A 27,175-nucleotide genomic window follows, 5' to 3' on the forward strand; every position below is an offset into this window, starting at 1 on the left:
CCACAATTTCAGCAATGGTGCCAACCAAATTTTGCGATGGACATGATAGTACTTGCAGAACAATACTGTATGCATAGTAGTCTGTACAGATGTATCATCGCAAGGACAATGGTCTAACGTTTGTTTCCAGGTGTTTCTCATGGGGAAGGCTACTAACCGATGGAAGAGATTTAATCTGAATCTGGTTAGTAAGAAACGATCAAAAATACCAATTTCAAGCGTTAGGTAAGGCTGAATTATAGGAACAGAATGGACCATGATTGCATGGTGGACCGAAGGTTTCCTTATTTCGCTTGTAAGTCTTAGTCCATCAAGATTGCTCAGGGCCATTTCTTTCAAGTCCTTCTTGGTTATTTCACAGATCTTTTCTGGCGTTATGTAATAGTCCTCTAGGCCTAGATCCGTGAAAAAGTTTCTGATGTAGGCGAGCCATTTTATTTTTCCAGAATGGTCTAGTGACATTGAGTCCGCCACAATCCCTTTAGTTAACAGGTTTTTCTCTGAGGTCCATATACGCCGCCATAATAACAAAGGTTGGATTTTTGCCAGGTCCTCAATGTGCGGTATACCTAATTCAATGTGGGAAGCATAAGTGGAGATTCGCCTTGGTGCCACCAGAAGAAATCTTAAGAAGGAATTTGTTGCCACCTGTAGAGTGCTAACGTCGACATGCCCCCAAACCCCAGCCCCGTACAGGGCTACTGTCTGGCACTTCGCATTATAAATTTTCAATAGTTCCACAGGCGGCCGTTTGCCCAGTTTTTGTGAAAAGGACATCAGAGCGGCTATTGCCCACTTGAAGGAATGCTTTCTAGACTCAACTGCCGCTTTCCAATTCAATTTATCGTCTATCGTAATACCTAAGTAGGGGTACTGGGCCGTCAGTTCGAGATTTTGGTTATTGAGGGATATATCCCTAAACCCTTTTTTCCCTTTACCTGCCACCATTACAAAGGTCTTCTTAATATTAATGTGGAGGTCAAGGGTGCCCATGAAATCCGCATACCTGGTTAGTGCTGTTTGTAGCTCACGTGGGGTACGGGCCAGGATGACGGGCCAGGATGACGGTGTCGTCTGCGTAGAGCAGGGCGGGAATCAGGCGTTGTCTTACTCGGGGGTGGTCTTGAGCCCCCTTCAGAAGCTCCGTCTCCAGGCTGTTTGTATATAAGGAGAATAAGAAGGGGGCCAAGACACATTCCTGCCTGACTCCGTGCTCTACTCCGAAGGATGCAGTCAACTCGCCCCTGACACCGTAACGTACTCTTGCGGAAGCCTTGTAGTATAGTTCTCTTAAAAAGTCTAGAAGTGAGGGATCCGCGCCCATTTGTGACAAGACTGACCATCATTTTGAATGGGACACGCAGTCAAATGCTGCGGACAGGTCCACATACACCATATATAGTTTGTCTTTCTTTGCATGGATGTATTTTCCCACAATTATTGATAGGTTTAAAGCCTGCTCCACCGTACCAAAACCCTCTCGGAAGCCAAATTGTAAATCGGACAGTATCCCCCTATCCTCTGCCCATTGTTGGAGACGCTGAAGAATGACCCTACCGGCTACCTTGCCCACTGAATCCAACAGTGAGATGGGGTGGTAGCAGGTAGGGTCCTGACGGTCTCCTTTTTTGAAAATCAGGACCATAACTGACTTGGTCCAAGATTCCAGAAGTCCCTTTTTTGCGGCTGCTGTACACACCCTGGTCAATATGGGGGCCCAAAGGTCCGGATTATATTTAAAAATGTCTGCTGGGACTCCATCGGGGCCCGGGGCTTTTCCATTTTTACTTAGGTTTAGGGCCATAAGAACTTCGGAGACAGCTGGATGAGTTATTTCTTCGTTTTCAAGAAACATTTGTTTCTTAAAAATTCTTAAAAAATGAGAAACCCATGCTCCTTCTTCTATGGCCACTTCTATTTTTGGGAGGTCATCGTCAGCTAAGAAGGGGGATTTTACTACTCGCCAGAATTCCTCCATATTTTTGTATAGGGCACTTTAATGTAGTTCGTCCCACAAGGCATGCTTTAATTCGGCCTTTCTCTGCTTTCGGGCAGACAGATATTTTTTTCTCAGTCTGGTGATTAGCTGTGGGTCTCTATTTTCATTCTTCAGGGCCACTTTAAGCTTGGTATGTGCCGAGGTGCAGCTATGATTAAACCAGCCTCTCTTGTTTAGAGTTTCTGCCTTTGATTTTTTTGTTAAAAGGCCCTTGATGACAGTTAAGATTTTGGAGAAGTTACTCATGACTTCCTCCTCTATCGTGGTTAGATCAAGGCATTTTAAGATATGGGGGTATTCTGCTTTGATCACCTCTTCGGTGATTTACCCGGGATTTATCTTCCCCCATTTTAGAGTATAACCATTTACCTGAGCCAGTTGTAGATTGTTCCGATTCAAAGCTTTTGCTATTGTTGACTCAAGGGATTGTTGGTGTAGTAAGTTAAATTCTATCTTGATAACAGAGTGATCGCTTAAAGTGTTTAATAGAACCTCAACGTGCTTAATCCTATTTGACAGCCCATCTGATATGAGGATGTAGTCGACAGTAGACTGGCGACCCCTCCCTACATACCTAGGTTCTAGTTTTCCTGTTTTTGGGTTTAGGTAGTTAGCTATTATAAGACCCAGGTCTGACAGAAGGTCATTCATGGCTATGCCCGATTTTGTATGACAAAAATGGGTAAGGGGGATATCCAATTAATTAACCATTTCACTTCAGTTTTTAATAGAGTAAGGACACGGATGCAGGTTGAAGTCCCCTCCCCATAAAAAGAAAACAAACCCCCTCCCTCCTTTCGTCTGTCTAAAGTTAGTGAGTTTTTCATTTAGATTTAGTATTACTCTCAAAAATTCTCCTTCCTCCAAGTTATTATAAAAGTTAACAAGTAGGACAGTCTCATTTTTGGGTAGAAAGAGGGAGAGAAGCTGGAAATTTACATCCAGTTCAAGAGTAGTCATTTTTATTTGTTTTATGGTATTCGCTATATAGATGGTTAATCCCCCCTTTGCTCTGCCCATGGTCCCGGCCAAGGCTGGAGAAAAGAACGTTCTGAAACCCAGGAGGTGTAGTTCCGTTAGTGACCATGTCTCCTGGAGACATACAATTTGATGACTGTCTAGGAAACTTATAGCTGTGCCGTCCTCGATCTTGGGGCGGAGGCCGGCAATGTTCCAGGACACAAAACTCAAAGTTTGGGGATCCCTTTTTGGAGTTTGAGTTATTTGGGGTCTGGTATTACCCTCTGATTCCTTTTTTTTGGGGCTGAGATGATTTTCAGCCTGTGGTGGTCAATCTACTACCTCCAGACCACTGTATCTATTCGTTATTGGGATGCCGCTCCAGCCCTCCCAAGATGGTGGTTCTCTATAGGGATCCCTATGGTATGGTCCTCCCTAGTCGTCCCTTTCTCTACCCCGATGTCGAGGGCCTACTGTTTGCCAGGGTCCATCGTAATGATAACCATTACTATGTCTTGGGGGGTAGAAGAAGGAAAGGCGCTTTGTTCCTATAGTGCCAGTTGGGGTCGGGTGGTCCCAGGAACAAATGTGATCAACCAATCTAGGATCATCAAAGGTGATAAGGACACAATCCCCCTGTATCATTTTTTTACCATGCCCTACCCAGGGGGCTCTTCTTACCATTAGGATCTTGGTTGAGTAATAGGGAGGAGGTGGGCGATTTGCGCTTAGCCAATGTTGGACCTTATTTTTTAGCGACCAGGTTGCTTCATTAGTATGATCTACCAATTCTGGTATGCCTGTCATTACCACTATGAAACGACTGGCTTCCGGTGGGAGATTAACAGAAAATCTTCCATCGGGGGGTCTTCTATCCCACTCTCTGTTAGACTGTGTAGCTGGTGTTTTTGGGCCCATATTATTGTGTGCCAAATTTGTGTTTGTGGTGTTAATGTAAATCGGGGTGTTACTTAGGGTATTTTCTGATGTCTTTTTTTTTGTCAGAATCTGGTGGGCTGGTTTAGCTACCGGGGGGATAGGTTGTTTATTTTGTACGGTGGTGGTTGTAGGTAACTGATTACCTCCCCCTGTCTTTTGTACCCCCTGATGTGTTTTAGTTTTTACAGAGGCTGTCAAATCTGCCAATGTCTTTTCTATTTGTCCCTGTCTCATTTCTAGTGGTTTGAATAGTTGTTTAAAAAGGTCTCCAATTTTAGTTAATAGTCGGGCATTGCAGTCAGAGTTACCACCTGCATCCTTACCTAATGAGAGGTCAGTTATGATTTCCCCAGTAGTGGGTGGCGGGGTGTCATGTAGTGTTTGGTGAACAATCACATTACAAGTTTCCTGATTTCGTCTCGGTGGGGTAAGGGTTCGGGTCTCTCTTGTCTTATTAGGGCCCTTATCTAGTTTTTTTGTTTTTCGATTGTTTGTGGCTGTAGGTTTTTTCTTTCTTATTGCACCCTCCCTCCTCCCTCTTGACTGTCTTATTTCCTCTGGGGTAGGATGGATCACTAAATCTGGGGTTTTTTCTAAGTCCAGGGAGAGTTGTGAGTCAGAAAGCTGTGAGACTGATAGATCAACCGTGGTTGGAAGGCTATGCCTTTGGCCACAGGCTTCACTCAGTCCAAGGTCCCTACGTTGATCCGGTGTTCGTGCATCTGCCAAATGTCCCATAGAGGACCTTTTGGCTTTTGCTAAATCTTGGGACACTCTACGTTCTATCAAGGAAATACTTTGATCTATAAAAGTATTCGCTCTGGTGATAAAATTATCGATAGGGCCGGTGATTTGCCCGTCCTTAGCGGCAGTTTTACTTCTACTTCCTCGTGTAGACATGATGGACGTGTGAGTACTGTCTCACTTACAAAGAAGAGGGTGAGCGTGTGGAAATACAGGCAGAAACCCAGGGTTGGTATGGGACAACTGCCGAAAATATCAAAGATTATAAGTTACGGCTTAGGCGATCGAGCTTTTTAGGGGGGTGGCCCAGCCCAGTCTATAACAGTCTCTAACGGCCTCAAACGGCCCGCCCTTTGCCCGGGCTTCGCTCTGCGCTTTGTTCCGCACGCGTCCGGCGTGCGCGGGGGTTGGACTGGTTATGTACGTGTGCGCTGTGGGCGTGGCTTACAGGGAGAGCGGGCCAGGTGTCAGCTATTGGCCACGCAGGGACTCCTGGTAGATGGAGTCCCTGCCGTCACGCTCGCAGCCCTGTTTCGCTGCCACAGACCCCGCTGAGTGCCCTTGTGATGCGGGACCCGCAAAGCGGGTTCGGCGAACAGTGTCTGTGGGCTCAGGAGGCAAAGCAGAGCAGGTTGGTCGCAGCACAAAGTCCTGTGGTCCGCTTAATCCAGGATGCAAATAAAGGAGAATCCCACCAGGGCAGGAAGGAAGGGCTGATTTTCAGTCAGCCGGTGCGCTGTGGGCGTGGCTTACAGGGAGAGCGGGCCAGGTGTCAGCTATTGGCCACGCAGGGACTCCTGGTAGATGTAGTCCATGCCGTCACGCTCGCAGCCCTGTTTCGCTGCCACAGACCCCGCTGAGTGCCCTTGTGATGCGGGACCCGCGAAGCGGGTCCAGCGAACAGTGTCCGTGGGCTCAGGAGGCAAAGCAGAGCAGGGTGGTCGCAGCACATAGTCCTGTGGTCCGCTTAATCCAGGATGCAAATTAAGGAGAATCCCACCAGGGCAGGAAGGAAGGGCTGATTTTCAGTCAGCTGGTGCGCTGTGGGCGTGGCTTACAGGGAGAGCGGACCAGGTGTCAGCTATTGGCCACGCAGGGACTCCTGGTAGATGGAGTCCCTGCCGTCACGCTCTCAGCCCTGTTTCGCTGCCACAGACCCCGCTGAGTGCCCTTGTGATGCGGGACCTGCGAAGCGGGTCCGGCGAACAGTGTCCGTGGGCTCAGGAGGCAAAGCAGAGCAGGTTGGTCGCAGCACATAGTCCTGTGGTCCACTTAATCCAGTTAGGTAAAATACTTTGCTATTTGCAATGCCCATAGCTCTAACTCGTGAAAATGCAAAAACCTATTGCATTGCAAATGCTTGTTTTTGTTAGGCAACTCCAGGTAAAATTTGGTAGCGATGAACAGAAAAGAAAATATTGATCCACACTCCCAGTGAAAAAACTCCCAGTGTGTTTTTCAGAAACAAACTCCGACTTTGTAAACATTTGGTGGATTGCCATCAAAATCGAATGTGGGCGTCCACCACATTTTTATGCTCTTAAAAGAACCCCTGTCAATGTACAAAGGTGACGAAGTTTCAACTGGACTAGTCAGGCCTTTCGTTCTGTGGTGAACCAAATACCAAAACTGCCTCAGCATTAAAAGAAGCGTAAGTGCTACTGAGCTTTCAAGATACTGGTAGCAAAGGCCCATTGAAGTGGACTCCGTAGACGGCATTGACTCAGTTTAGGTTCATGTCCCATTGAGTACCGTGACGCTATGAGACCAATTGGGGTCTTAATTAGTCTAATCCTGCGCTATCTCTTGATGTGATACTAAACCCTAGTTCTTGATAAACTTGACATAGAGGGAAATAGCATTTACAATGCACCATTTACCACGCAAGCCTTTTCCCCGCATGCCTTTACAACAAAATGCCAAGTATATATATCAGATGTGTGTGTATATATCACCTACAGGCGGTTGCCAATAGGTAGTTCTAGTTAGGATTTAGTTTAAATAGGAAGAGCGTTTTTTGATTTGCCAATAACTTTGGTGTCATTTGATGTATCCTTGTGAAATTTTTAAAAGTAGTTTGCAACTCATTTTATCTGCTATCTTTTTTCGGGGTGATCTGTCAAGCGGGGGCTTAGAAAAAAGGGGGGGGTCCCAAAACGCTTTTTCCCTGTGTTAATTTCCATAGGAAATTTAGACATGGCTACAGCCCTGACCTGCTTATCAGAATGACACCAGATTTGGCAGGAAAACGGATATTGATTCTGGGAAGTGCCTTTTTGTGATTTCTTTAAATCTGTACAGTAGTTGCAGAGTTATTTAAAGAAATACCTTGGGACACGGAGGACCCACAACACCTCCCAATCTCGTGCTGTGATCTGATTGGCTACCAACACTTCAAACCAGGTAGTGTTGGAAGCCATCTTGTGGCTCTGCTTGAATCAAGTCACAGAAAAAAACATTTAAAAAAAGAAAATGGTGTCGGGTAGAAACACCCTGACCCCACTGGGTCTCTTTGAGGGAGTCCCACAAGGACCTCACATGATCAAAAAAGCATTACATTTTTTTTATTTCAGCAGGATCCGTGGACCCTGCCAAATTTTTTGTTGTTAAACCAAGCGTGGTCTCCTGTGTTGGGCCCAGGTGGCCAGGTCCTGAGGGCATTTCTAAAAATAATAGAGTGAGGGGCACACAGGTCCCCTCCATCAATCAATCAATCAATCAATCAAGACATTTATATCGCGCCCTACTCATCCGGAGGGTCTCAAGGCGCATGGGGGGGGGGTCTGCTACTGCTCGAACAGCCAGGTCTTGAGCTGCTTCCTGAAGGCGAGGTGGTCTTGGGTCAGGCGGAGGCGGGTCGGGAGGGCGTTCCAGGTCTTGGCGGCCAGGTAGGAGAAGGACCTTCCTCCTGTGGTGGCTCTTCGGATGCGGGGGACGGTGGCGAGGGCGTGGCTGGTCGATCGGAGATGGCGGGTGGGAGCGTAGAAGTTGAGGCGGCTGTTGAGGTAGCCCGGGCCTTGGTTGTGTAGGGCTTTGTGTGCGTGGGTGAGGAGACGGAAGGTGATTCTTTTGTTGACCGGGAGCCAGTGCAGGTCTCTCAGGTGTCTGGAGATGTGGCCGTGTCTGGGGATGTCGAGGATGAGTCTCGCCGAGGCGTTCTGGATTCGCTGGAGTCTCTTCTGGAGCTTGGCGGTTGTTCCGGCGTAGAGGGCGTTGCCGTAGTCCAGACGGCTGGTGACGAGGGACTGAGTGACCGTCTTCCTGCTCTCGGTGGGGATCCACCGGAAGATCTTGCGTAGCATGCGCAGGATGTTGAAACAAGATGAGGAGACGGCGTTGACTTGTCTGGTCATGGAGAGGGAGGAGTCCAGGATGAAGCCCAGGTTGCGTGCGTGATCTGTCGGTTTGCGTGCGGTGCCCAGGGCGGGGGGCCACCAGGAGTCGTCCCAGGCGGAGGGTGAGGGGCCCAGGATGAGGACTTCCGTCTTGTCTGAGTTCAGTTTCAGGCGGCTGGTCATCATCCACTCGGCTACGTCTTTCATCCTTTCGTGCAGGTTGGCTCTGGCGGTGGCGGGGTCGTTGGTAAGGGAGAGGATCAGCTGTGTGTCGTCGGCGTAGGAGATGATGTTGAGGTGGTGTTGGCGTGCGATGGCCGCAAGGGAGCTCATGTAGACATTGAAGAGGGTGGGGCTGAGCGAGGAGCCGCAGATGACTTCGGTGGCTTCTGATCTGAACGTGGTAGGCGGACTCTCTGTGTCCTTCCAGCGAGGAAGGAGATGGTCCACTCCAGTGCCTTCTCCTGGATACCGATGTTGCTGAGGCGCTGCACTAGGGTGCGGTGGCAGACAGTGTTGAATGCTGCGGAGAGGTCTAGGAGGATGAGGGCCGCTGTTTCTCCTTTGTCAAGCAGGGCTCGGATGTCATCGGTGGCGGCGATGAGGGCGGTCTCGGTGCTGTGGTTGGCCCTGAAGCCCGACTGTGAAGGGTCGAGGGATCCGTTCGTCTCGAGGAAGGCGGCCAGCTGCTTGTTGACTGTCTTCTCGATGACTTTGGCTGGAAACGGGAGGAGCGAGATGGGGCGGTAATTCTTGAGGTCGGTGGGGTCTGCCGTAGGTTTCTTTAGTAGAGCGCTGAGTTCGGCGTGCTTCCAGCTCTCGGGGAAGGTGGCGGTGTTGAAGGAGGTGTTGATGATGTCCCGCAGGTGGGGTGCGATGACGGCGTCGGCTTTGTTGAAGACGTGGTGAGGGCAGGGGTCGGTCGGAGATCCGGAGTGGATCGAGTTCATCATGCGGATGGTGTCTTCGGTGCTGATAGGGGTCCAGGCGTTGAGGATGGTGGTGGGGGGCGATGGTGCAGATGTGGGGAGCGTTGGTTGTGAGCTGAAGCTGTTGTGTATGTCCGCGATCTTGTTGTGGAAGTAGGAGGCGAGGGAGTTGCAGAGGTCTTGCGATGGGGTGACGTCGTTGTTTCCGGCGTTGGGGTTGGAGAGCTCTTTCACGATGATGAAGAGTCCCTTGCTGTTGTGTGCGTTGTTGTCCAGCCGCTCCTTGAATGCTGTTTTCTTGGTGGCGCGGATCAGTTGATGGTGCTTTCGGGTGGCGAGCTTGAGGTTGGTCATGTTGTCTGGTGTAGGGTCTCTTCTCCATGCTTTCTCGAGGACTCGGCAGTTCTTCTTGGAGCTCTTGAGTTCGTCGGTGAACCATGGGGCCTTCTTGCTGCCGAGTCTGCTGGGCGGGGTCCTCAGGGGGGCGAGGTCGTCTGCGCAGCTGCTGATCCACTTCGAGAGGTTCTCGGCTGCCTGGCTGGGGTTCGCAGAGCTGGCGGGAGGGTGCTGGCTCAGGGATGCGGCGAGCTGGTCGGCAGTGATCTTGTTCCAGCTTCTTCGTGCAACCTGTTGCTGGCGGTGGTGGATCGTGGCTCTTCTGAAGCTGAAGTGGACGCAGCTGTGGTCCGTCCAGTGGAGCCCAGTGGCGTGGCTGAAGGCGATGTCTTTGCTGGATGAGAAGACGGCGTCGAGTGTGTGTCCGGCGAGGTGGGTGGGGGTGGTCACCAGCTGCTTGAGTCCCAGGTTGGCGAGGTTGTCGAGCAGAGAGGTGGTGTTGCGGTCGTTGTTGTCCTCCAGGTGGAAGTTGAGGTCCCCGAGGAGGATGTAGTTAGCGGAGGGGAGGGCGTGCGAGCTGATGAAGTCGGCGATGTCTTCGCTGAATTGTGTGCGTGGTCCCGGGGGTCTGTAGATGAAGGTGCCTCTGAGGGTGGTATTGGGGTCGGTGTGGATCTGGAAGTGCAGGTGTTCGGCGGCTGTGATGGTGTTGTCGGTGTTGGTCGTGACGCGGATGGTGTTCTTGTGGACGATGGCGATGCCTCCTCCAATCTGTTTGACGCGGTCCCTCCGGGTGATCTTATGTCCGTCCGGGATGGCGATGGCGACGTCGGGCGCTGAGGAGGAGTTCATCCAGGTTTCCGTGAGGAATGCGACGTCTGGGGATGTGGTGTCGAGGAGGTCCCAGAGTTGGACGGCGTGTCTGTGGACGGAGCGGGTGTTGAGCAGGATGCACTTCAGTTGGCTGCTGCTGGTGTTCGGCTTGGAGGGGGCGGGAGCCTTGCAGGTCTGGATGCAGGTGAACTTGCAGTAGTGGCAGCTGAAGGGTCCGTGGGTGCGTCTGGGGGTGGCTTGGTAGCATTCCGGGACTCGGCCGGTGTTGAGTGCGATGAGGGTGGCGGCGTCGTACGTCTGGCGGGTGTGCTGGGGTCCGCGGGGGCCAGGGGTTCCGGCGCTGGGCGCGGTCCAGGCGCGGACGGGCGCAGACGGGCTTACCTTTGGCGCGCCTTCGGCACACAATTGGCGCGCCCGCTGCGCATGTACGCTGCGTGTCTGCACGGTCGCCATATATGGCGAAGTGTCAGGGAGGGAGGAGCTGGGAGGCGGGGAGCGGGGAGGGTAGACAAAGGAAAGGGGGCATGGCCGCTGGCACGGCGGCGGGAAGCGGGGAGCGGGGCGGGGGGGGCACAGGGGAACACGGGGACACAAACTAATGCAAGGAATACCCAAAAGGACAACACAGGCTCAGGGGGAGAGAATTACAGTAAAGTGGCAACAGTGGCGAGAAAAAAGAAATACAAATAGCGCGGCAGTCAGCAGAGAAGAGGCAGCAGGCTCAGCGAGGCTGAGTCGAGCAGGGGGGCACACGCAGAGGCAGCAGGCTCAGCGAGGCTGAGTCAAGCAGGGGGGCACACGCAGCAGCTGGTGGCCGTGCGGTGCGGGGGTGTCCTGGGAGCAGGTCACACTCACCCGCACTGCACGGTCGCCATATATGGCCAAGTGTCAGGGAGGGAGGAGCTGGGAAGTGGGGAGCGGGGAGGGTAGACAAAGGAAAGGGGGCGTGGCCGCTGGCACGGCGTCGGGAAGCGGGGAGCGGGGCGGGGGGCACACGGGGACGCAAACTAATGCAAGGAATACCCAAAAGGACAACACAGGCTCAGGGGGAGAGAATTACAGTAAAGTGGCAACAGTGGCGAGAAAAAAGAAATACAAATAGCGCGGCAGTCAGCAGAGAAGAGGCGGCAGGCTCAGCGAGGCTGAGTCGAGCAGGGGGGCACACGCAGAGGCGGCAGGCTCAGCGAGGCTGAGTCGAGCAGGGGGGCACACGCAGCAGCTGGTGGCCATGAGGTGTGGGGGTGTCCTGGGAGCAGGACACCCCATGAAGCTGAATATGAAGCTGAATATTGCCCCAGGGGCCATCACCTACCCGGGGCTTCTTTAAAAATGAAAGTTGGGGAGGCTCGCACAGCAGGGTAGGAAAAATCCGAAAAATTGTACTAGTCCTGCAGGTCTAGTACCTTGGAAAATCCCATCGACCTAACTGTAACCCTCTTGACCTCTGTCTCTGAAAACAGAGCAAAAGTGACAAGGTAACAAGATTTAAAGGCATCTTTATTGCTCATTCCCTTTGTGAGCAATAAAAATGCCTTTAAATCTTGTTATCTTGTCACTTTTGCTCCGTTTTCAAAGACAGAGCACAAAAGTTAGTTTGTCTTCCTACTCGTCAGAAAAGGCGAGTAGGACCTAAAAATAGCTTGTCCTAATCAATTCTCCCTCGCAAATACAAGCGGGCGAATGGATTTGTCGAGCCCTGTACAGCCTCCCCCACTGCCCAGGAACCATTACCTCCCTGGAGGCTCCTTGACTCCCCACCTGCCCCGGTGTCCACCACCTCCCTGGGGCTTTCTCTTTACACAAAGCGGGAGTCGTGCAGACCCCCCTTCCTCCACCCTGGTGGCTGCCACCCTCTCAGGGCTTTAATTTTAAATAATGCGGGGGCCACACAGAACCCCTGCCACCTCCCTGGGCCTTTTGTCAATTTGGATGGGGGGGCCAGCGTGGTCTTCCCGGAGACCCAGGGACCACCTCTCAAGGGCTCTAATTTTAATTGATGTGTGGGGCCCACACAGACCCCCCTGCAACCCCAGGGACTGCCACCTCTTTTTTGTTAAATGTATTGCAGGGGACATATGGCCCCTCTGCAGCCCTGGGGAAAATATGAAGAACTTGCAGCCAATAATGGCCCTGGGCACCCCAGGCCAGACTCCTGCTATTTCCCGGGGTGCCCACCCCTGGAACATATCTGTTTGTTGTGGCTTGGCGGGAGCTATAGCGCTCCGGCCAAGCCACAGCAAACTGTGTTCCACTTCTAGCAAGCAAGAGCAGAAAAAAATGCTCTTGCTTGCTGAACGCGGGGCATTATGGGGCAAGATTCTAGAGTTTAGTGAATATTATTGTATTAGCTCTCAGCTGAGCCTTAGAGCCTGCCCCCTGAGGAGGGTTTTGATATTGGATACTATAATATTCACTGCACTTTAGAATTTTGTCCCATAATGCTTTGCAGGGCCTTTTGGTTGGGATTGTATTTTTGCCCATACCTGTGCTTGGGGTGGTCCTAGGAGGATGGGACCACCACCAAATCATTTCAGCATCGTGTGCTGTTTGTGTTCAAGGATTCTGCTTGGTCCTCTCCCTAGGTTAGGAAGGACCCCAAAATCATCACTTCTCTCACTGCTTGCTGTATTTTCATTTTCACTTTTGTGAGATGATTATATACATTTTAGCATGTAATAATGTTACTAGTCGTTTTCCCAAGGGTATGTGAGGATTCTGTTTTCTTAATTGTGGTGAGATGGAATGGAGTTGCGGAGCAGAATTCACTGAGTTTTTGATCAATTCCACATAATTCGGTGTAGTGGTACTCCGCCAACTACGCCCACTCTTATCTGTGTGTTCATATTTTGTGTGTGTGTTTGTGGACCTGTGCAAACCTTTGTATGTGTATTTCTTTGTAGGTACACCCTTTTCTGCCGTAGAAGATAGAAAGCCTCTTTTAATTAGGTATTCCCCAAGCCTGCCTTACAAATTAAAAAACACATTAAATGACATTAGCACACCCGCAATTTTCTATATATTCACAATCACATTTATCCCAAACACGGATTGTTTTTCCTCCATTCCTACTTCCAAACTAGAGGCGTAGCTTCCATTTGCGCAGCAGGTGCAGTGGCACCAGGGCCCACTGAACTCCTAATTATTGCTGTATTTCACAGTTTAACATGGGTCAAAGAGGGAATTTCTTTCTTGGACTAGAGCCCCTGACACACTGGCTACTGCTGTCACCTAGCTTTGCTGGAGAACAAATGTTATTTGCGAGAGGGATGCTGTATGAAAGAGTAAAGACTCATTGGATATTGTTCTATACGTGAAATACATCAGCTTTAGAGTTGGAAATGATTATCAGCCCGTCAGTGGCAGGAAGTTCCATTGGGGAGCATGGCACTGCTTAACAGGACTGAATGTGAACACAGCTTAGTAGGGGAAGCTGCCCAGCGCATTACCTTTGCTTGTGTTCTAGGCCTTGTCATAAAGTTTGGCCAACTTAATTAGATATGGTGATCTCCTGTATGTGCTGCAAGCAAGTACACCATACCACCGAGATATTAAGGCGCTAAGAGCCCTGCCCGTTGGGGAAGGTTACTTGTGAACCACAGAGACTTGAAGGAGGAGCAGCCATAAAGACAAGCCCATGGGCAGTCTGGAGGTCAGCCAGCATGTAACCCTTATTACGTATAATCTCTTTAGTGCGGATGGGGCCGGTAAAAGCAGTTATCTTCCCCACGTAAATATGATATCTGGAAATACAGAGCATATATATACTTAAACACTGAAAACTGCCAACATTTCTGTGTGAAAATGTGGGCGAAATGAGGAATTACAAGGGGAATTGGAGAAGTATATCACAAAACGTGTAATAGATGATTAGAGCAAAGCTATTTCCAATGGGAGGGCCAGCACTTTGTACAGTTTTCCGGTACTTCTATGGGCAACTGTGCCGCGCCGGTCTACGCCAATGCCTTCATGAAATATTTTGAAGAAAACTATATACTGAACCTCAATTCTTGGAAGACACATGCCAGGATTTTCCTAAGGTACATTTATGACATCTTTGTCTTGTGGCAAGGAGACCATGAATCTTTGAACAATGCACTACTACAACTGAATCATATTAATGATCGCATTCAATTCACCCATGAGGTCAACCAAGAAACTATCATCTGGAAACTGACCTACACAGAAAATCCACTGATAAGAATAACACTCTGCATTACAAATCTTTTCACCAGACGGCTTTGAAATACCACCTACCACAGCAAACGAATAGTATCTGAAACTACCAAGTTTGAAAAACAGGCAACCACTATGATCAGACGGTTTGAACAAAGAGGTTATCCGCAAACCATTCTTAAAAATGCCAAAGAACGTTGTGATAAATTGAGTCAACAGGAGGCATTTACCTTTAAAAACAGAGACACCAGCAAAAGACCTGTGGTCGTATCGAAATATTCAGTCAATCCGAGATCATATAAGACATCTATACTCAAACATTGGTCAATCCTAGGTACTGAACCTGATTTCAAGCACATTTTTCAAGGTCCACCATTATTTGCCTACAAAAGAGGTCACAACCTAAAAGAAATTATCACCAAACCGAAACAAGTAACCTCCACCATCTACAAAGGCAATCAACCTTGTTTTAACTGTCAAAATTGTAACAACCTTATCAGAGGGTCAATCTTGAAACACCCCATGAAAGGCACCGACATCAAGCTGAAACTCAATGCCACATGTGATACCGAAAATCTGGTGTACATCATCAAATGTCCTTGTGGATTGATCTACACAGGGAAAACTTCTTGCAAGTTAAAGACACGTATTAATGAACACAAAAGCAACATCAGGACTCAAAACCTTCAATCTTCTGTAGCAGCTCCCTTTAAAGAACTTAGACACAACATCAGTCAATTACGATTTGCTGCTGTTGAAGTGGTGCCTAAGCGCGATGACAGAGACAATACTAACTTTATCTTGCAAAGGGAAAATTACTGGATAAAATTTCTGCAATCGTCAAAACCTTTGGGTTTAAATGATCGGATGGAATTTTTGTGTTACCTATGAAGTCATGAATTATCTGTATTTCTTGATATCTGTTTCTTACATACTGTCTACATGTTATCTACTTTTTTCATTTACTGGTACATTACTGGGCAGTATTAATCCATTCAGTTTCACTATTTGCCTTTCATCTTCCAAATACACCGTTACAAGATGGCCACCACCATATGTGTCCTCTTTCTATGTTTACATTTCTAGTTCACTTTCCCCCTTCACTATTTCTTTTTCACGAACACACGCTTTGGTGCAAAGATAGCTGAACGGCGTTGACACGCTGTTCGTTTCTGAACCTTCAAGTAAGTTTGGTCCACTCGCCGCTAGCACATTCTTTTAACCGACCGCACTTCTCCACACGGTATATCCGGCTTGATTTATCTGGGCTCACGCTCTTTCTTTAACTTGGTACTATTTTCGGCACACTTTACTTTGACACATTATCTCACTTGGTAATTACGATTTTCGTACACTGCCTATCATGTTTTAATTTTTCATTCCAACCTCGAGCTACTTGCACTTTCTAATATTCGTTTCTTACACCTCGGGTAAACGTGATACATTCACGGTTTATTTCTGATCAGGATTTCTAGGGACTATCAACTTATCTTCCTCTTCATAGTGCTTGATATCTTGGTTTTATGCTACTCGTTTTTTGTAATTTTACTTACGGTTTTTGATACAATTATGTTTGAATCAGTAATGATTTTGCAGCATGTGATTTATTTTATTCTGTAAATGTGTTTGTGCAATGTGACACTTGAAAAGATCCTACATATATTTTTTCTACATTATTTTCAGACTACCCCTGACGAAGGACTTTAAAAGTCTGAAATGCATTGGGTGAACTCTCAATGGTCTTTTTGAAAATCTTGGGAAATTTAAGGATGTTAAACTAGCAATCAGCTACATGATACATACAATTTCCTGTGAAGAAACATGGAATAAATTACGATGGAAATCATGATTTTTTGAAGTTTAAATATATTCTTCAAGACATTCACACATCAAATTGGTTTTGCTCAGAGAGACGACACTCATTCCAAGTGTCGCAACCTGTTTATAGATGATTAGAGGACAGCCGTGTTGGAGACCTTAAATGTTTAGTGATGTTTGTTTTAAAAACACTGTGGTTGTTGCACACTGGGTTGCTCGGTTGAAGGCGTGAGTCGAAATGCGTAGGCATTGTGTGTTGAGTGTTGCTGCATTATAGAATAGATAAAACAGTAGTGAGTGCTTGGACAATGGTGTGTCGTCTTCGTGGGACACAGAGTGAGAGTGCGGCTGATCGTCCTTTGAATGAAGTCGTTTTGAGGTGGCTTATCGCAGGGCCATTGTTGTAAATCATTATGCGTGGTTAAGGCATATGCATGGTAAAGACTTGCGTGGTAAAGGTGTTACGTGGTCAAGGCATATGCATGGTAAAGACTTGCGTGGTAAAGGTGTTTCGTGGTAAAGGCATACGTGGTAAAGGCATTTGTTGGATTGTATGACATTACAATTATTCTAATCCTACACTATCTCTTGACTTGAAACTAAACCCTGAGCGTTGATAAACTGGACACAGACAGCCCAAAAAAAGTGTTCACCTCCTCAGTTAGGACCTCCCAGGTGAGCTTCTGAAACGAAGCTTGTGAGCTCCGTACTGCCAACCATGGCCTCTTCACTATCAGGCTATTATCATACATCTGCTGTGTGCATGCTTCAAGTGTGTACCCTGCCACAGCTAACAATGAACCCTGTCGAGTGATTACACAGACCGAGGGGATTAGGGAGCTGAAGGACATGGAATGAGGTAAACCTGGATAAAAGAAATATGGGAATGGAGAAATGAGACTTCACCTGTGGACATCAGACACCTCCTCCCGCTCTACCAAAGCCCTGTTGAGTCACAAAGTAGCATCCTGGCCTTCAGACAGACAACAATAAGTCAAATATCTTGTAAATGTTGAAAAACAAAAACAATTATTAATATGCACACATCTGTTTGATGCTTGATATTTCAGTTAAATTATTGGTTGTGATGGATTCTCTATAAGGATTAAATGACTGATATCGTTGAATAATAAATTACATGATTTAATGTTTGTTTGCCAAATCTGTGTGCGCAACATAAAGTCGGGCCCATTATAATAACCCCTCATTCTGTTTTACAAAAAACCCTGGAAGGAGCTGCTGATTGAAATACAACATGATCTTAACTTTAACTAGTTTAGGAAGAACTAAAGTCTTAGGGGCAGATTTATGTCAGACTTGCGCCACGTTTACGCCGCCGTTGCGTCACGCAACGGCACAGAAACGTGGTGCATCCCTGCGACCTATTTACAACGTGACGCATCTAGGCAGATGCGTCACGTTGTCAAGCCCTGCGACACATGGAACCTGCGTCAGGTTTCATGTGGGCGTTCTGTCGCAGGGTGGGCATTCCCTCGTAGGAAAGCCCCGTAAAACTGACGCAGTGAAATCTACAAGATTTCACTGAGTCAGTTTTACGAGGCTGCTGCGTCAAATCCTTACGCCTGCTTGAAGCAGGCGTAAGGAGTGACGCACCACGTTATGTATGGGTGGCCTCTGTACATTGCAGGAGTTGCGTCGCACTTGCGACGCTACTCCAGCAATGCGCCGCCCGTACACCACAAGATGCGTCACACATCTGCCCTTCCTTGCACCATGGTGTGCCGCATTCTAAATGCGGCGCATCTGTGGTGCAGCAAGGAGGGAATTGCGTGACGCATCAGTTCTGGCGCATCCCTGCTGATTTGCAGAGATGCGCCAGAACTCATAAATCTGCACCTCACTTTTGTAAGTTGTCATTCAGTTCAGAATCAGGCACTAGTTTAAGGGAGATGGATATATATTACGCTGATAGAAAATCCACCTCAACTCAGGATAATGCTCCAGTCTTCTAGGTTACTAGGATCCAGAAATGCTTGAGCCAGGAGGGCTGTAAATGTGTTGAAGGGGACTTAGGGGCTTATTACGAGTGTGGCGGTCTTCCAATGGGACTACCACAGCGGCGGTACCAGGCAGACTGCCAAGCCCATTGAGAGCCCGCCGCCGGATTATGACCTAAATCCAGGGTGGGTGGGCGGTGAAGCAGCAGTCTCGCGGCGGCTGTATTAGGCTCATTGGAGAACCTAAACAGCATATAACCACCTTAAGAGTGCCTGCAGCACGTTCCTGCACCATGTCATGCATGCCACACTGTGCAGGAACAAGGGCGCAATTCCATGGGGTGGCACAACATGTGCCCCCCGCATGCAACCCCAGGAGCAGAATCGTCCGGGGCCCTGTGAGGGCCCCCTTACCTGCATGTCCTTGATCCTTTTCATGGCGGGGTACCTGCCAGGGAAAAGGACGGTGGATATGCAGACCGTAATATGATCGGCGATGTCGGCATCGGCACTGCCAACATATTCGGGGTGTTTGCAGACCGCCTCCACAGCAGGATCCTTGATCCTGGCGGCGGGGGCGGTCCCACCACCACACTCATAATACAGCGGACAGTCTGCCTGGATGGTGGCAGTTGGACCGCAACCGCGAGTACGGCGATCATGAGGACCGTCGCACTTATAGAAAGACACTTAATAAGCTGCCAGGTAAAGGCGGGAGTTGACATTTGAGCTGATCCAGTATGAACAGGAAAGCATTGTGGAAAAAGGTGTCTGGAGTTACCTTTGTCATATATACTTCCTAAAGAGCTAACTTTGTCATGTATACTTCCTGAAGAGTTACCTTTGTTATACACTTCCTAAAGAATTACCTTTGTTATATACTTCCTGAAGAGTTACCTTGGTTAAATATTTCCTGCAGAGTTACCTTTGTTATACACTTCCTAAAGAGCCACCTTTGGTAGATACTTCCTGAAACTGAATTAACGGCAGCGCTTCCTGATTCCTCTCTTTTTCCACAATCTGTTCTGTTTAATTGAAATCTTTTCCATGTACATCTACCTAAAACTGTACCTGTAGCACTAGTGCTCTGTGACTGCCCTTTCTTTAGTAAGTTACTCAGTGAATAATGGTAGATCACTGCCTTTTCAGAAGTAAATACAATGTGACATGTTCAACCACAGTTTTAATGAAATATCCCTGTATGGTAAAATGTTCCTTACTAAATTTCAAATATGGTAGAGAAGAGATGTCTTCTACAGCTGGTTAAATATTGTGTATTCACATTCTTTACGTTTGCATTTAGTAATATTGCATTTCTTTACATCCAACAGAAAATAAGTCTTAAATGCATGGATTGATTATGAATAATGAAGATAACACATCAAACCTGCAAAAATTATCAAAAATAAGGAGCTCCAAAAACATCAGTGAAATCAGAGGCAGAGGACAGATCCAGGAAGAAGCAGTCAAAGGCAATTCAGTGAATACGAGTCTGAGCTCTGCACCTCGACACCCGAAGACGAAGAAATGACCTCAACAAAACCAAGACAACAAAACTGATAAACCACCTGCAGATCAGCTTTGATCATGAGGCCGGTATGAGAGTTGGAGGAAGGTCTAGTGTCTATTTGGGATCCATAGCTTGGAACAAACTCCCTCTTCAGCTTTGAGCTGTTAGTAACGTGATAATGTTTAAAAAATGTTGGCAACTTGGCTTTTTGTCCATGTTTGAAACAACCGGATTTACTTTCTTTTCTGACCTGTGCTTTGCCCCGGGACACTCTTTGGAGTAGCTGTACACATTACGAGTCGCTTCAACATCATGATATGGCTAGAGCAGTGCTTTGCTATCAAAACTGGTAACAGACCAGCATTCAGTGCTCTAGGTGTATTGCAAACTCTTTCTAGCCAAACCACAGGCACCAGGGAAAAGCACAACGAAGTGGAGCCTAACAACTGAAGGCTAAAGGAAAGCGGAGATCTGCTCTCTGAAGTACAGAGTATTGTCCCAATTTACACCTACCGGAACAAAGATTAAGCTTTACCCGCAAGCATGCGAAGCCATTATCCATTCTAAAGATGCAATCACCCACAAGGAAGCCTTACTGATATTATGAATGTGGCAGGTATTTAGTGAGTCTTGTATTTTATTGTTAAATCGGAAATCAAGCGTCCACAATATCAGACACATACAGGGAATGTGAAAATAACACAAGTGGTTTATTAACTATGCTGACCCTTCAGGAAACACGGTCAGGAGAAAAATCGTGCAATTCCACTGAATATGTCAAGAACTTTAGCCAATTAGAAACCATAAAAGAGCATCAGCGAATACAAACAGGGGAAAAACCATACCATTGCAATGAATGTATAAAGAGCTTCAGTCGGTTAACAGACCTCCAAACACATCAGCGAACACACACAGGGGAAAAACCATACCATTGCAAGGAATGTGTAAAGAGCTTCAGTCAAATTTCAAACCTCCACACACATCAGAGAATACACACAGGGGAAAAACCATACCATTGCAACAAATGTAAAAAGAGCTTCAGTCAAATAGCAAACCTCTACACACATCAGAAAATACACATAGGGGAAAAACCATACCATTGCAGTGAATGTGTAAAGAGCTTCTGTCGGTTACAAGAACTCCAAAAACATCAGCGAACCCACACAGGGGAAAAACCATACCATTGCAAGGAATGTGTAAAGAGCTTCAGTCTAATATCAAACCTCTACACACATCAGAAAATACACACAGGGGAAAAACCATACCATTGCAGTGAATGTGTGAAGAGCTTCTGTCGGTTAACAGACCTCCAAACACATCAGCGAACACACACAGGGGAAAAACCATACCATTGCAGTGAATGTGTGAAGAGCTTCAGTCAATTATCAAGCCTCCATAGACATCATAGAATACACACAGGGGAAAAACCATACCATTGTAAGGAATGTGTAAAGAGCTTCAATCACATTTCACAGCTCCACACACATCAGAGATTACACACAGGGGGAAAACCATTCTATTGCAATGAAAGTGTGAAGAGTTTCAGTACGTTAGCAAAACTCCAAACACATCAGCGAACACAAACAGGGTAAAAACCATACCATTGCAAGGAATGTGTGAAGAGCTTCAGTCAATTATCACACCTCCGCAGACATCAGAGAATACACACAGGGGAAAAACCATACCATTGCAGTGAATGTGTGAAGAGTTTCAGTACGTTAGCAAAACTCCAAACACATCAGCGAACACACACAGGGGAAAAACCATACCATTGCAGTGAATGTGTGAAGAGCTTCTGTCGGTTACAAGAACTCCAAATACATCAGCGAACCCACACAGGGAAAAAACCATACCATTGCAAGGAATGTGTGAAGAGCTTCAGTCAATTATCAAACCTCCACACACATCAGCGAACACACACAGGGGAAAAACCATACCATTGCAGTGAATGTGTGAAGAGCTTCTGTCGGTTACAAGAACTCCAAATACATCAGCGAACCCACACAGGGGAAAAACCATACCATTGCAAGGAATGTGTAAAGAGCTTCAATCACATTTCACAGCTCCACACACATCAGAGAATACACACAGGGGAAAAACCATACCAGTGCAGTGAATGTGTAAAGAGCTTCAGTCAGTTAACAGACCTCCGGAGACATCAACGAATACACACTGGGGAAAAACCATACAATTGCAGTGAATGTGGAAGTAGTTTTAGGTCACAATCAAACCTCCACACACATCAGAGAAAACACAGAGGGGAAAAACCCTACCATTGCAATGAATGTGGGAGTAGTTTTAGCGTACAATCAAACCTCCGGACCCATCAGCGAATACACACAGGGGAAAAACCATACAATTGCAGTGAATGTGGCAGTAGTTTTACTTACTCTTCAGCATTAAGAAATCATCAGCGAGCTCACAAAGGGGAAACAAATCTTTTAAATGCCATGAATGCTTGAAAAGCTGAAGTCCATTATCAATCCTAAACAGGCATCAGCAAACAAACGCAGAAGAAAAGCCTTCAAGTGCAATGAATGTGTGAAGAAATGTAGTCTATTATCAAGCCTATGTAGACATCAGCTTGCTCTCACTCTGTAAATACCATACAACTGTAGTGAGTGTAGAAGTACCTTTAGGAAATCTTTTGCATTAAGGATTCATCAGTTAATGCTCACAGAGAAAAATCCTTTCAGGTGCAGTGAATGTGTGAATATCTTCTGTCAGTTATAAAACCTACGAATACATCAACTAACATACACAGAGTAAAAATGGGCATTGCAATGAATGCCAGAAGTGATTTTGTCAATTGTGAACACACCTGGGGTAAACCGTACAATTGCACTAAAAGTGTGACGAGCTTTTGTCAATTTCTGATCCTACAGAGCCTCAGCGAACACACACCTTCATTATAAATAATACTAGAGATGCAGTGAATTCAGAAAGAGCTTAATAACAATAGCAATAATTTAGACTCATCTGAGGACATTGACAGGAACAGAAGAGTGCAGTTATTGTGAGATGAAGGAATTACAGGAAAAATATGTATAATTATGTGGGATATTCAAATACCAGATGAATAAAGACTCGACTAGATGAAAAGAAGAAAACCAAAGATTTGTAGAATAATAAAAGTGTCTGTTCCCAGTGATTGTTCACTTCGGTACACATTGAAAAAAACAATGTGATATAACAGGAAATCCACTGGGAGACTAGCACAATGTGGAATAAAAGAAAAGAAACACTGGCGGTTTTTATTTGGCGGTGAAGAGTTACAAAGAAAAACATCCAAGAGTTCCTGTTCATGCTACTTGTAAAAGTGTAGGGATGAATACGATTCTGCCTGCACACATTGCTATATTAGCATAAGTGAGTTAGTTGCTCAAACGCCATTTTGCTGTTTTTGCACATGACACTACATGTCTCTGTTTTTATAAAGACAAACAGCTTGCTTTTCCTTCACATGAGAACGGTCTGTTTTTCACATCTCTAGACTCACACTGCGACCTCAAGTCTGCACAAAGTGTTCAATGTTAAAATAACAATGTATGCTGTTGATGCAGGTTGATCGGTCCACGCTCTAGACACAACACAAACAGAGCTGCTCATTTTTGAAACTCAGGTGCTTTTAATATTGCACTGCATGCATGAGACTAGCACTTGGAAAAAACCTTTCAATCGACAAAGAGCTGTGCTGATCTGGGATGTGATTCACTTCACCTGACTTTGGAGGTATGGGGTTCCCGGTTTTAACCTAGAGAACTTCTATTATTATAATACCTAGCTCCTAGCAAGGGGAGGGTGGTACACAAGGCGCTATAGACCTGGTTCCACTATCATTATAATATGATTTCTCCCTTTGTATTTTATGGAATTGTAACAATGTTGATTGTATTGATTTTATGCATCTTTTTACTTATGTTAGCAAAGATACTGCATCTTAGAGCACGTAGTTGAAATAAACATTTTAAACTATACATTGACTCTGATTACTCACATTGTGGACAGTTATGAGAGTAAAATCAAAAGAGTGTTCTTGATTCCCACTATTCCTGAGAGGTCCCAAAGTCGCTTGTTCATTGGTAGCTTTGCTGTAGTACGGAGAATGAATGAGGCACTGTTGCTAGTCGGATAGGGGTTCTGGGCACTGAGGTGGATTTTTGGTACACCACAATACACTGAGGTCCTGGTTTCCTGCGCATAGTTCTGTGCATGAGCAGAATTCCCGCAACATGGCGCCCAAAGTCTTGATTAGTGCTTGTATCTGTCCACAATACCCTCAACACCTTTTCCGGTTAACAGGCGTGACGGATGAACCTACCTATACAAATGTGTTATAGGTTAATTCAAGCATGAGATTCATGAAAAGGTTCACATTTTGAATTACATCAACATTATTATTATTAGTAATGTGAATATTTACACACAGGTACATATTTTAGATTGTTTAGTGCAATACCAGAAAGAATAGAGGCTTCAAGCTAGATAATTAAAACTTTATTGTGTTTCTGCATTTTACACAGAAAAGTGACAAAGCCCTGATGATAGTCTGGGAACTGGTTTCCTCAGACTAGAAATGCGTCGGCACATCTGAGGGAGCAATCAATATCACTAAGCATTTGAACTAGCTCTGGCTGGTTGTAAAAGTCATCCTTATTTTAGGACGTGCTCCTTCCTTTTGACTTTGTCTCTTCATTCTTTATTAATTCAGATTAACTTTTTTGAACATTTCAATTGTTTGTGTTTGTATAGTGAATTTTTTTGTGGAATGTATGATAATTGTGTATATGAATTGTAAATATTTTGTTTGTAAATAGTTAGATGCTGGAATTTAAATGTATTGAATGTACAGTTTTTTCCTTTTTTGCGAAACTTTCAAAAGAAGAATGAATTTTTTTTTCGAAATAGACAAGTATAAATAAATATACCGGGTCAAACTCAATAAGTTTGTGTTTCTCCTATGATCTGATATAAGTTTTTGGAAATTAATTGGGTGTAGACATATTCTTGTGTTTTCTGGTTTTGGATTATCGACATTTAAATTCATGTTGTCGTACATGTGCGGTACAGAACACCCACAGTTCAGCTCTCGTTAACAGTCTGATGTGAAAAAGATTTAAGATCACACAAGACATTTCAAATAGCTTTTTTAGTCATAACCTGTCCTCCGTTAGTTGTCAATGGACAGTGTTCACTTGTGGCGGCAAACAAAAACAATTTAAAAGATTGGCCATAGGCTATAAAAACAGCCCAGGTGTCTTTGCCGCACGTGTCGTCTCTTTGTTAGATGGCATTTATCCTAATGGGTACTCGTACATTGATGATATTTATCTAATGGACGACGAATTATGGCCGCATCTGTGTCGCATTGACCGCATCATAGTTATGTTTGCGGACTTCAGTTATAAATTTATCTTTGCAAAGTCAGACATTGCGGAGTTCACTGTTGAGCCCAGTGTTGTTCCTGGGCTCAACAATGAAGGTAGAGGTCTTGCACCTCACTGCCTGGAGAAATGTGCATGTTTATGGTCTCCTAAAACTCTGAAAAAACTACAATCCTTGCTGGGATTTTTGAATTTCGGGCGTACTTATATTCCCAATTATGCCCAGCGTATCAAACCTCTATATGCTTTGATACAACCAACTTTTACCAAGTCATGCTGGCTGCCGGGAAATTCAGCTATTCTGCAATTTTTGCAGTCTGATCTTCTTGAATCTAAGTACTTATTGACTCATGATAACCACACTAACCTGGTAATAAGAATTGTGCCTGGTGCCATGGGTTTCACGTACTTGACGTTTAATGAAGGAGACACAGTGCTTATCGCTTACAAGTCACACTTGTACGCTTCGGCTGCAAAGCGATTTTCTTCTGTCGAGAAAGTCTTGACAGCTGTACAGATGGCGATTCTAAAAGAGAGAGCGCAGTCACAAGGAAAACACATGTTGGCTGTTACACCTTATACTGCATTTGAAGAAGTGATGAAAGCCAGTGTACCAAGTTCTAAAGTTTTATATCCTAATTGGATACAATGGGCAACTTCGTTGACATCTCCGGATGTCACATTTATCTTTGCCCCTTCATTGCAAACTCAGGAGTTCTTACAGTATGAGTTTGTTCATCCTGCTCCTATGTTCATGCGCACGCTTGAGGATTAGCATTGTATCATTAACACTGACAGTTCAGCGCAACCGGCAATAGGATCTAAGCATTCTTATTCAGTGGCCTGCGTAATCGTGGCTGGTACCATGGTGAATGGAGAATTCAAGTCCGATGTCGTGCACACGCAGACATTAGGTGACTGTACCGCCCAGTTGGCAGAGCTACGTGCTCTAGTGCTTGGGTCAGTGAGAATGAGGGGTAAAATGTCCCAACCCCGTACTAGCTGTTTATTGAGCAATGGTCCCTCTTTTCTGTCAAGCTTGCCCTCGGCATGGGGAAACCCCTAACCCCCTATTATAGCAAAGTTTGAGAAAGGTGTGTCAGGGCAAGCTTTGTTTTTTATAGTCTATTATGGAAAAATTCCAATTGCACGAGAGGACTCGTACCGGCATTACACCAAAATCAGGGAATCCCTATTTATCCACAGAAAAGAACGACCAGATATACTTCTACAACCTGATTCGTAACACCCTGAGGAAGCCTCAGGCCGGATGGCCATGTAAGGGGTGAAACAAGTGTTGGCTGTTCTCCTACGTACTATCACGAATATAGTAACACCTTCATTAAAACAAAAAAATGAACCATTGTGTGATTGGAATTTTTCCATAATAGACTATAAAAAACAAAGCTTCCCTAACACACCTTTCTCAAACTGTGCTCTAGTGCTTGCATTGGAGTTTGCAGACCCTCGTGTGACTACTTTAATTGTGAGTGACTCTTATTACTGTGTTCAGTCCTTCAATAAAAATGTATTCTTTTGGACTCAGAATGACTATCGTGATTCCAAAGGGGGCACAATTAAGCACAAGATGAAATGGGTTTGAGTCGCAGAAATAAAGAACGTCTGCTTCTCGTAAATGTAATTCATACTCTTGGTCACCAGCGTGTAGGAGTACACGCTGTTGGCAACAGTCTTGTTGATGAAGCAACAAAGACCGCAGTAGCAACATATGTAGTAGCAGCAGTTACAAGGTCCAACAGTAAGAATGATGATGACATCTTGGCAGCTATAGCTGCTACAGAGATCGGTGATAATTACCCTAAGGGTTTCCCTTCTAAATACTCTTGTCATTTAAGTCCTGATAAAGTTCCCTATGTGAGAATTAACAACGTTGGTGACAGGATGATTCCCGACGCGGACCACAGGCTACCCTTGATAACAGTCTCTCACAAAGGCATAGCCTCGGTTCATGCCGACGTTTCAGAATACACACAGGGGAAAAACCATACCATTGTAAGGAATGTGTAAAGAGCTTCAATCACATTTCACAGCTCCACACACATCAGAGATTACACACAGGGGGAAAACCATACTATTACAGTGAATGTGTGAAGAGTTTCAGTACGTTAGCAAAACTCCAAACACATCAGCGAACACAAACAGGGGAAAAACCATACCATTGCAAGGAATGTGTGAAGAGCTTCAGTCAATTATCACACCTCCGCAGACATCAGAGAATACACACAGGGGAAAAAC

General features: G+C 46.0%; 1 protein-coding gene across 1 annotated transcript in view; it reads left to right on the plus strand.

Annotated features, from left to right (window-relative positions):
• LOC144805650 (uncharacterized) overlaps positions 1 to 27,175 on the plus strand; it is a 225,284-nt gene that overhangs the window by 197,470 nt on the left and 639 nt on the right. Inside the window, 1 exon segment of the mRNA XM_078672173.1 lies at positions 20,181 to 21,944. Within this exon segment, the coding sequence (XP_078528299.1) occupies positions 20,181 to 21,944 (1,764 nt within the window).

This window comes from Lissotriton helveticus, chromosome 1_2 (assembly GCF_964261635.1).
Source record: "Lissotriton helveticus chromosome 1_2, aLisHel1.1, whole genome shotgun sequence".
Classification (NCBI taxonomy): Eukaryota; Metazoa; Chordata; class Amphibia; order Caudata; family Salamandridae; genus Lissotriton; species Lissotriton helveticus.